The sequence below is a fragment of the Rhipicephalus microplus genome, chromosome 3 (assembly GCF_043290135.1).
Source record: "Rhipicephalus microplus isolate Deutch F79 chromosome 3, USDA_Rmic, whole genome shotgun sequence".
Classification (NCBI taxonomy): domain Eukaryota; kingdom Metazoa; phylum Arthropoda; class Arachnida; order Ixodida; family Ixodidae; genus Rhipicephalus; species Rhipicephalus microplus.
Genome location: NC_134702.1, coordinates 184,835,593 through 184,847,330, shown reverse-complemented (window position 1 = coordinate 184,847,330; position 11,738 = coordinate 184,835,593). Strand labels below are relative to the sequence as shown.

At 45.1% G+C, this 11,738-nt stretch overlaps 1 protein-coding gene across 1 annotated transcript in view; it reads right to left on the bottom strand.

Annotated features, from left to right (window-relative positions):
* Nucleotides 1-561: 561 nt before the first annotated feature.
* Nucleotides 562-11,738, bottom strand: part of LOC119169533 (uncharacterized) — a 114,208-nt gene continuing 103,031 nt past the window's right edge. Inside the window, exons 2-3 of the mRNA XM_037420605.2 lie at nt 10,536-10,847; nt 562-8,189 (exon numbers count right to left, since the gene is read on the bottom strand). Of these exons, the coding sequence (XP_037276502.2) occupies nt 7,587-8,189; nt 10,536-10,847 (915 nt within the window). The 3' untranslated portion in view covers nt 562-7,586. The remainder of the gene's footprint in view (nt 8,190-10,535; nt 10,848-11,738) is intronic.

Below are 11,738 nucleotides of genomic sequence, written 5' to 3'. Positions count from 1 at the left end.
GCAGCCCCTGCTTGCACCTTTACTCGAGTTCGATTGTTCGAGTTCTTACCGGCTGCGCTCAATGGATACCGCGTCTTCACACGTTTTTGTTCTGTTTCTCTAGGAAACCAGCAGGGACAGTGTTATGAACAGTTGGGGCTTCTGCGTTAAGTGTGGTGTCTTGCTGATATCACTATGCTCGATTTAGCGCTATATAGAACACTTCGTACAATCACGTGACAGGATAAAGGAAAGACGTACGAAGGTCTTTTTTGCCATCATTCGTCCGTTCGTCTCTCATGTACTCGGTTCTGCGGTCGCAGTAAAATTAAACTACTTCTTGCGCAAATTGTCTTTGAGAACAGACGAATGAGACATGGACGCTCTCTCAGAAATTTGTCGCAAGAAGTAGTTGATCAAGGATTACCAACTAGTTCGAACCCGCACCTTGTTACGCACTAACATGCAAGGGCTAAGGTGAGTAAAAGAACTAATCGACTAGCACTTTCAATCCACACTACATCAATAACATCAATGCACAGTGAGTAGTTGTTTAGTCATTCTCAGTGAATGAACACTTGGTTAAGAAACAAAGCATCACTGAACATCTTTATTGCAGCATCTATGTGCAATACCCCCGGAACAACACAAAGGACATCTTTTGTACTCAGGTTGGTGATGGCAACATCCATTCGCAAACAAGAGATGTGATGCCATGATTAAGCTGAATAACAAAAACAGTAAATTTGATTAAATGCTTACGTCATATTCCTCCTCAAGATTAGGAAAAATGCAAACATATGTTCTTCGTAAAAATATTAGATATATGCCACCATATTGACAATAAACACGAATACAACAAGTAGGCATGAGTACAACTTACTTAAAAAAATCTTGGGCTGGTTGCTTCACGCTTCATCAAAATGGTTAAGGCGCAACCTAAGGCGAATGAAGTTCGTGACTGCAGAGAGTCTCACGATCAACTAGACTTCTCCGAATAGGAGATACTCACTTTCCTGAGACGAGATGCACAGCTGCGCAGATACAATTGCGCAGAAATTTGAGAAAAAAATAGCAAACCGCTTGCGCAATCACACAAAAAATAATTTAACCATGTAGTTGCTGTAGGTGAACCTCAACGAACGGCTCATGATCTCAACGGCTCATGATCGAGCGCGAGAACTGACCCACCACGACAATCAATCAGGTATGAAAGATCTGGGTGCAGACGTACAGTTTAATGATCCTTTACTCACCTTCAGCGAAAGCACCTCTGACTACCGAAAGTGCAGACGTCACAACCCTTTACCCCAAACAAAGCTTGAACGCGTGCAAGAGGTAGCCTTTCTCGTGCTACAAAAGAGACGATACCAATCACAGACGCGACTCAACCGTTAGAACTCGAACATTAATCTCCAAACCCAGACCGCACAGAAGAGTATTGTTGACACGCACATAAGCTCTGGCAATGTACCGCGTTACATCAGAAACTTCTCACCAGTGAGTCCGACTGGTAAGAGGTACTCAGGAGCCGCAAGCTCCAACACCAACTAAAGGCAATCAAGAGGGCCCAAGAATTGACCTTTTTCGCAAGAGGTACAGTGCCCTTAGCCGCGAGAGCCAAAAGCAAATTTTGTGGCTTTCTGGTCAACGCTACAGCGTGGTAGTTTGGGCGTTCCTTTGCGCCCATTGATCTGAGATGGTGCACCGACAGGTTCCGGAGGCCTCGAGCCACCAAAAATGTTTTGGAGTGGCGCCAGTCAAGCGTTTGCGGTGCGCATGCGCAAATGGCACCCGTGGAAAAGGTTCCCACGCAGACTCGGTCGTCGCCTACAGTAGCGGCTGCCAGGATGTCCCTCGAGGACACCCTGCTGCATTAAGCTCTTCAGGTCATTTTATAAGGTTTTTGACCTACTGATTTTAAGCATAGTACAGTCGAGTGCGATTTGAAGACTGTTACACGAACATCGACTAGAACAGCTGCGCTACATCCCAGAATACTCTTTCTAGGGCAGGGTGGCATCACGCAAGCTTCACTCACTTTTATGCTGATCCGTTAGCTCTGATCACTTCCACCTGAGGCAGCTGTTTATTCGAAGGAGTGCCAAACACTGGACTTAACACATTTCTAAGCAAACTTTGTATTCGCTAGCGGAGATAAGAGCCACAAATAATGTACTTTATCACAATCAATATCAGATTCAAAATAATGCAAAATGGGTACAGAGTTCGTAGTAGAGGCAATCGTTGTAGCATGTAATAGCCAACGACAAAGAGAAAAATGTGCAACCTTCATTTTCAATGTTCAGAAACGTGTGGCTAGGCTTCTGGGACGTTAGACAGGTCCAAGCTCGCGCGATAAAATTCATATCGCGCGTGACTGTACACTGCAGGGTCTCTAACCTACGATATAGAGAAATGTCACACTTCCCAACGATGACATGAATATTTAGTGATTATTGTGCCTCGAATGTTGTCTTGATTTTCGCAAGAGTGCAGATATTTGAAAAAAATCGAACCAATAACACCTGCCCATATTTTTAACTGGATTAGGCCAGAGTTGTGTTTTCACCCTTTTGATTTGCATAGGGCAGTGTGGTTGGGCGCAATTTGATTTTTATAAAATATAAGACCATAGGTACAAACAAACAAGTATTTCAAAATGGTAGAAATGGAAGCCATTTGTGTTTCTACACAAGAAAATGACAATAAAATCTAAACAATAGTCTATGTAAGCCAGTGAAAGGAATACAAATTCAAAAAGTCCAACAGAACAATAACAACACAGTATGAAACGAAATAATGCCGATGACATAATTCGTACAAAATAGACAATGCTAACAAAAAAGTGCAGTTCAATAAAAACAGATATAAATAGGCCGCTGCAACAGAGTACACACTTTTATACTGTAAGAAATAAAAAGGCGTAGACACACAGTGTTTATTGCACATGCCCGTATTCCCATCAGGCGTTTCGTTCAGTCATAAAACCATTCATGCTCGATGGAAAGTTCCTCCAAAGATAAGGATCTTACGAACAAACTACGGAGGTGCACAAGCTAGTTTTCGTGTTTCTGATTGAATATTTTGAATGTTTATCTGTTAGATGATACCGGAACATGGAGATCTATTCATGCTTTTTATCTCAGATCTCAGAGGAGGATTAGAGGAGTGCGGGTTCCCGATGGCCTCTAGATCTCAATCTCTGTTGTCTCGTGAAACGCTGCGTAACAGAACTCTCTCGTGCGTGACTGTGATCTGCAATACGATAAAGTGAGCGCAATCAAAACAAACACAGCCTACGCGGCATATTCTGCTCTTTCTTTCAACATCTAGTCTGCCAAAGTAAGCGTTTCGAGTGCGCTGTTTCAGTTCTAAAGACTACCTGGTGTGTGCTGTTGCTTTTTTAGGTGCAGTAAGGCTAGTACAGGTAAAACCTTCACAAAGAAGCGCGTGCAAAGAGGGGGTGCATAAACTGGGACAATATTGGTGAAACGTTACGTCTTAGTGATAAAATTGACCTGTCTTCCACGTCTCTTTTGTGACGCCAATTACGGAGGTTTTCATGATGTGCACGACAGAAGAGCGTTAATAGAGATTCCGCTCAAGGACTTTGTCTGTACCTCGACTTTGTCTGTTTCTTCTAGCACATTCGTGCTCGCGCTGCAGCCCTTATTACTATGAATTCAAGCCAACTAGCCCAAATCACCATTCTTCTCCGCTCAAGGAGTTCTGTCATCTTACCCTGTATTGCTGTTTTCAAGCAAATGTTTAAGGATAAACCTATCTGACAATGATTTGCCTGGCTGAATAAAAATCATGCGATTGAAAAAAATTCTAGTCACACTTAATCTATAGTTTTTAACCCAATACTGCCCGCTGTTGCATACATGCAATATTAAAATCTTAAAATTAAAACTGGGCTGTTTTAAGTTTTAGTATTAAAAATATAGACGAAAAATGGCTATACAGCTCATGTTAATCGTATCAAAGAATCATGGTTCGTATTATTCTTTATGCTTCTGGGTCACGTGCGGGGCGTCTCCGGTGCTACACAATTTTCAACGTGAACGCATACCATGTAAGAAGTCAGAGTGCCCTTAGAGAACCGGTCGTGAAAAGGAAGGAAAGAGCAGCAGGGAAAGAAAATGCAGGGATGTTAACGGTACGCCCGCTCAACACTGGCGAAAGGAACGGGGGGAGTTTGAAAGATGCAGAGAGAGAAGAGAGAGCACACGCACACAAATTCGCTTCATTGACTACTGGGTGAGTGATGTTATCTTCACAGCGCAGCCTTTATCAGAAAAGTAGAAAACTCGGTGATCAGCCAATGAATACAGAAAGCAGCAGCTGCTGCAAAAAAAAAACATAAGGTTTGGGCTAAAATAGTTGACCTGCTGTGGAAGCAGGTCACCTGTCACACGCTCCCCAGAGTAACAATGTGAGTACGCAATAGCATGAATTCTAGAAAGAAACAAAAAATGGGGGTCCCAAAAGAACTTTGATGGAGCCAGAAAGCGAAAGCTTCGATCATTGTGACCGATTTTGCGCAACAAGTGAAAGAATCAGAGGTTTTTTATCACTTCATAGCCTTGCACCACAGAGCGCCTCGTGAAAGATGCGTTGCCTTGCGACACTGACGGCTGACACTAGGACGTAAGCCGTTATTGACTGTAATAAATGTTTATTCTCTCACTGACACTCACAGTTATTGACAGTCACGTGACAGCGCACTTCGTCGTAGTCTACTGCCCACTGTTCCATACATCCAATAATAAAATCTTAAGATTAAAAACCTGGCGGTTTTAAATTTCAGTCTTAAAAATATCGGCGAAAAATAACTGGACAGCGAATCTTATTCGTATCACAGAAAGATGGTTCATATGATTCCACAACTAAAACTACGTTCATCATGATCCGAATGTAATGACTGTAGGTTGACGTACAAGAATGAGAAAATGCAAATAAATCCTGACTGGCTCAACGCTTGTTGCTGGCAATTCATTGTAGTTTTCACGTGTTGTGGCAGAGGAGCCAATGAATTGCACAACTAAAACTACATCCTTCGGGACCTGAATGTAATGACTGTTCCGTAGAGAAATAATCGAGTAAATATACTCCAGTAAAACGAGTTCTTGGCGTAGTGGGGTTCGACATGCTTGAAATTAAAAGTCTGGGCGAAAAAAAAAAAGACCTGATTACATGGACAAGCCTGCGCGCTTGTGCTTGTATCCCCGCTTGTGATCAAGTTTTGATTTTTGTGCAATGGTGTAAATGTTCGCGATATATAGTAAAGATTCCAAAATTTTCGGAATATCGCATATTTCAGAAGCGCACTAGAAAAATTGTTGTAATTTTTTTAAAAGAAGCGTGAATAACAGCTTTCGTAACACTGCAGCCCAGGCTGAACAAGGTTGGAACACCCATAAAAAAAGACTGCTACACAAAGAAGGTTCACAGGCCCGTAGCAACTTAAGGGTGTTATAAAACATGGTCACGGAAGTGGGTTGGAATTATAATTCCTTTAAGGGAGACACCACAGCCTTCCGGCGAGCACGTGATCTATATCATCGGCATATTCATTTGCTCTGATGTACGGGTGGAGTGCGTTGAAAAGTACGTGTCGTACGAGATTCTATCCCTCATTTGCTGTAGTTTAGTTTTATAACTACAGTGAGATCATATACGTCGAGTACATGTTTTTCGAGCACACTTGCAAGCAGCCTAGGGGTATACAGTTTGAGTATCACACGGAAGCTCAAGTGACGTCTTTTAGATGGTACTAGCGCAAAATTTCATCTCAAAATACTTTTCATAGGCCCCTGATCGCTAAGGACTCTCGTTAAAGCGATCGCCTTCGAGCCCTCAGCGAATGCGCTTCAAGTCAACGCCACCTAAACTAACAACGCCTCATGACTCGATGGTAATGTTTATGTGTATAACCTTTCAGTTTGCCTCGATTTAAAAGGAAACTTATTTTTTGAACTTTTATATGTCATTCGTGGCATCTTCCGCAGATGCATGAAAGCAACCAACAGCATACCTGCCATATCTGAAGCGTTGCTTATTCTCTTCGCACATGCAGAGGTTCTTAAGCACTAACAGCGCTTATGTTCTTTATTTCTAAACGTAAGAAATGGCTCCTAGCCACGCCAAAAATGTTACATTTATGTTACACTGCAAACATTGGCAGTGGGTAAAAAACGTCTGCAGACACTACATGTATTATGTTCTGAATGTCGCTACGATAAATGACCGTTGCGTATGGGAATGCAGGCATGTGAATAGCGCAATAGATAACTTTACGATCTGCACACCGATACTAGGAAGAATAGCAGGCACTACGCGTTCAAGACAGAAAGCGGACCGCGGGAATACCGACGCATCAAAGTCCAGCGAGCACAATATTCTGACGAGTTTTGCCCCTGTTTCTGATATAGAAGACATGGTTTGCCGGGCACGTGTTAGTTGCTGTGCATTCTTGCACAACATATCGTTTCCGCGTGTACCGACGCAAGCACTCGGCGTTATATGTATATAATCCGAATCGATCCGCTGTCCGTTGTGCGCTGCGCTCAATACGTTGATTGATTGATATGTGGGATTTAACGTCCCAAAACCACCCTATATGGCGGGAACGCGTTCGGCGGAGCTCACGCCCGCTTTGGCGAAAGTTTCTCGAGCGACGCTTTGGCTTCGGCTGCGACGTTTGCTACCGTCTGGGGCTGCAAGTTCTAGCATGGCTAGTTAACCGGCTGTATGGATTGCATGGGCGGTGTTTTTTTTTCCTCTATTCATATTTTAATGGGATGAGGTTGTCGAAAATGAGCTGCACGCCAACCTGTTATGTTAATTAATGGAACATTTTCTGTGAAAAGTTTCAGTTTACAGATATCAAAGCTTTGCCCGAAAGTTAATTGGACGCTATAAAACGCGTAAAAATATATATGAATGGCAACATTGTTTGGACGACTTGCGCAGATGTAAAGAGATGGCGAAGCGCCAGCAGTACGATGTCCCCTCTGATAGGTGGTGCACGCAACCCACTGGCAGAAAGGTATCTTGGCATGGGCGATTCAGAGGATACCAATGCCAGTAGTAAGCCATGCAAGGAAAGTAGGAATGGGAAGACAGCGGGCGTGCTGCGAGCACAGATAGCTGAAGTATATACGCCACTATTGTAGTGTTTACCCGTATGATATTCAGTACATGGACTGCCGACTTCTGCTGACTGCGACGATCCAGCAACATGCAGTTATCGCATAGAATGCAGAGTGAATTTCATGTGCTGACCCTACAATTGAATTATTATTAAGAATGAAAAATTACCAGGTGTTAACAACTGAGGACAGAAATTACAGACACAAGCAATAAATTAGTTATGACGGTAACAATCATTCACTATAATTATTCACTCGTGATTTTTATACATACCAGAGAACATCATGGCCACAGTAAGAAAGGTATGCTTGCTGGGTATGCTAGTCCAAGCTCAATTATCTTCTTTTATGTGTTATAATTGTGTATTTAAATGCACAATATATGTGGTATTTACAATTGAAAACTTTACAAAACACATGACGGCCTAGGAGCTGATCATGTCAGGATCAAACCACGCTGACCTCGTGTACAGTTTTCAAAGTGTTGAATGCAAAAATAGGCAAGCGGGCGCTCCAGTTCCTTCCGACGCGTCTCACTCCGTGCATGAGGCGCACGGTCCTCGCCATCGCCCACACTGACCTCGTGTCTGTAGAGTCGGGCGTCGTCCTGGATGGCGGCGACCTGGACCGCGACATGTCGTCGTCTTCGTCGTCGGTCCGCAGGCACCCACCGGGCGGTCCGCGTTCGTCCTCTTCGCTCAGGCCGTGCTCCAGTATCAGAGGAAACACGGATGCTCGGCTGCTCGGCTTGGTCGCGGGTTCGAGCATCAGCAGGGAGCGTCGGGACGACGGTGCCGACGAAGGCATCGCCGTGCAGAGCATGGCGGCGCCCGCGCCACCACCGCTGCCCGCTACTGTCAGGCTGCTGCTGCCCGTCCGCAGGAGCATGCACTTCTCGGAGGCCCTCCGCGGGAGCGCCCGACGCGCATTGGACATCACCACCGAGGTTGATCCCAGGCCATCGGGCGCCGAGAAGCGACGGATGAGCTTCGGTCGACCGGGCGTGCCGCCATTGGCCGCTGACGCACGCCGGGCAGCCTCGCGGCACACCTGCATCAAGGCGGTGTAATGCAGCTGATCATACCATGATAGAAGATATCAACGTATATATTCATGTGGGGGACACACTTTCAAAAATTACCCCTAAATAGAGGTTATTCTAAGTTCCCCTTCTCATGTTGACATCGCATACTGTCAGCGCGTGAGCGAGGCTCCCAACGCGAGAAATCTCTCGAAACATTTCCTTCCCAGATCTGGCCGCGAGATCGCGCAGAGTCACCCCCTGGCGGCAACAGGCCGAAGGGGCGAAGTGCAGATTGCTCCCTGCGTCGTCTGTCAGCCACGTCGTGTTTGCACGGAAGAGTAGTTTATTGTGCACATTCGCAAACGGCGGTTTGTTCGAATATGCTAGCGCGAGCTTAACTCATTGTGCGTATGACTGAAACGAAGTATGAAAATATTTCATCTTGCTCGGATGGTAATGCGCTGCAATGCGATCAGCGATTGCAACTTTCCAAATGGATGTGCATTGTCGTTGTATATCCTTCATTCAGCACAATTATTTCAGTGTGGGTGTCGCTTTCTGCTTCAAGCACGTCGTAAAAATGCACTTGGCATCGTTCCAAACATGAGGACTGTTAAATGGTGAGTGAATGCAGCGTTTGGGTACTTTGTTGTAAATAAAGACGACGCTCCAGGCCACGCACTTGCAGCTTACTATTAAGTGTATAACTACGGCACTGCATATAGTCCATCAACTATGCGATGAGCTTTAGTGATGTTAATCTGGCCATGTTACTACTGAAGAGAGGCGATTCCATCAAGTGAAGAGTGACACTTCGCTACTTAAACTCTTCTTGAAAAAGAGTTGGCGAGTGCCATTTTTTAACGTGAAAAAAAATTTACACAGGAACACCTATGTGCTTAGATTTAAATTAAAAAAAACCCAGACATTAAAAATGGACTCAGACAACGTGCTTCACATTACTGTCGCATAATTTCACGGAAAATGACATTTTTTTTTACGTCGTCTTGAGCGTTTCTGCTGCATTTTTATTGAACGACGGAAGGCAGCGGTCATTTTTTTGTTAGAAAAAAGGAAAAAGGAAACATGTCCTTTCTATGAATTGAGCAGACCTTTGTTTTATCTTTGTCATGTGCACGTGATCCTTCGATGAAAGCTTTCGGCGGACTCTCACGAACTTTTGATAGTTGCGCTGGCACACGAACATGTGCGTACGTGCTAAACGTCAATGAAACGCAACGTGCTGTCAGCCACGAAGCTTTCCTGGCAAGTATCATCGACTGTTCCACATTTGTTCCACATTTAATGGTGTACGGAATGAGACAGAATATGCGCATGCGTATACGGTGCGAACAGTGGTACCGAACTCGTCACAGCGATATTAGGGCCTTCTACGATATTTTCTCCTCTTTCTTTTACAGAATTCAGAGGAGCAAGATGTGAACAAGTAGTTCAGTCGTGTAAGAGGAGCGAATAGTAGGCGAAACATAAGAAAAACTCGCGCAAACACAGCACAAGCTTGATTTAGTGCGAAAGCGCGCAGTCAGCCAGCTAGAATGAGCTTGACTCGCAAGTAATATTAACGTTGCAAAGGCTTCATGCGTCAGTTCGGGAGGGGTGAGCATAAATATTACCAGTAAACTGCAATAAACGCCTTTCATTAGCCGACAATCGACTCAAAACACAAGCAGCAAAGCGCCGCTGCGTGTATTTGTATAAGCGTCACCCACCGCTTATCCAGACTTACACGGGGATGGTGCTGCCACCTATACCCCGATCTCATCGCAAAACTATAGGGTGAGCCGTGGTAAATATTTGCAGGACCAGGCATGCACTCAAATAACTGTTCTTATAAGTGATATTTCATCCAACATCTATTACTGTATAGGTATCACCGTTCACATCTTTGTGGCTACCCTCTGATTTCCCACCCGCCACGATGGTCCAGTGGCTAAGGCACTCGGCAACTGGCAGACAGGTCGCGGAATCAGATTCAGACCACAGCGGTCGCATTTTCAATGCAGGCGAGAATGCTTCAACACCGAATGCTTAGATTTAGGTGCACGTTAAATACCCGCAGGTGGTCAAAATTTCGACAGCCTTCCATGACGCCGTCTGTCTTAACACATGGTTGTTTTGGGAAGTTAAAACGAAAAAACTATTATAACATTTTCCTTTCATTATTTAACATCAGCCGGCAGAACGCACAAGCTCAGTGGTTTCCTTTATGACGTTTCGCAAAATTTTATATCTTTCTCCTGCGTCTCCCTTTCAAAGCATGCGAGTTTGGGGATGCCTCGTACCTGTATTCCCCAGTGGCGCAATAGGTTAGCGCACCGTACTTATACGACAGTTATCATGATGCCTCGTACCTGCTGCCTGTAGACATGCCGCCGCAGCAGGTCCTTGAAGGTCTGCCGCAGTGCTCGGCTGCGCACTCCGTAAACGTAGGCATGAGCACACGGGCTCCAGCACAGCAGAGCCGTAGTGGCCGATCCCAGCAGTGGTGGAGAGTGGCGTCCTGTCGAGGCCTCCCACAGAAGGAGCGCGAAATGCGGCGCCGTCAACAGCGCCAGCGAGGCGACCAGCTGCGCCGTCGACAGCAACGCGCTGCGGCCACGGAACCGGGCCAGGTACCATGGATTGCGCTGGTGCGTCACCGTCGCCTGGGCCCGGAGTGTCACCTGCGCAGCATTCCACAATTTCAACCATTATAGCATGACGCCTCGATGAACTCGTGAGATCACTTTAGCTTACCTATAGGTAGGAAATTGAGAAATAATTTATTGTACAAGCATTACAGAGCCGATTTATTGCTGCAAATGCTGTGGCGAATCACTTGACGCCCAACAAGACGCTGAACAGAGAGATTTGCAGTCTAACCAGCGCATCGCGAGATAAAATACACCCACGGCGGCCACAATTTCGATGGAGGCAAAAATTCTTGAGGCTGTTGAGAAACCAGGTAGTGGAACTTTTCGGAACTTTTCTCTACAGCGCTTCCCAACATAGTATTGTGCCTTCAGGGCACTCAATCGCAAAAACTATTATTAGCTTATTATAAATTTACTGTAGGATTAGGGGTGATTTCGAATAGTTATAACAAACAGCACATCGAGGTTTCTCCTGTAGTAATAAATGCCATCTGCCTAGCGATTTCAAGAGCCAGTATCAAGGTGAAATTTCTTGAGCGTGACTGATGTATGTGACAAACTCTCAGATCCTATCTTCAGCGGTGAGGTCGAAACCAATAAGCGTCTAATATGGGCACTCGAATGATAACGGAAAATGACGATATCTAACTGCCGTATTCTAGAGCGTCCCTTCACTCAACGCTTCTCCTTGACTTGAAAAAGTCGACGCGACTGCCGTCTCTTGGCAGACCTAGTCACTGCATATCGGCAATAATCTGCAGTGATTCTCGAAAAGCGCAGTGCCAGTTTAAGTCGAGCAGTGGCGCAGCGCTCAACTCAGTCAAGTGAAGGACGAAAATTGAGTCGAAGAGCGTTTGTGAATACGGGAGTAAATCTCCAGTTAAAGAAAAGATCGTTAGGAATGCGTGGAAGTCACAGCAC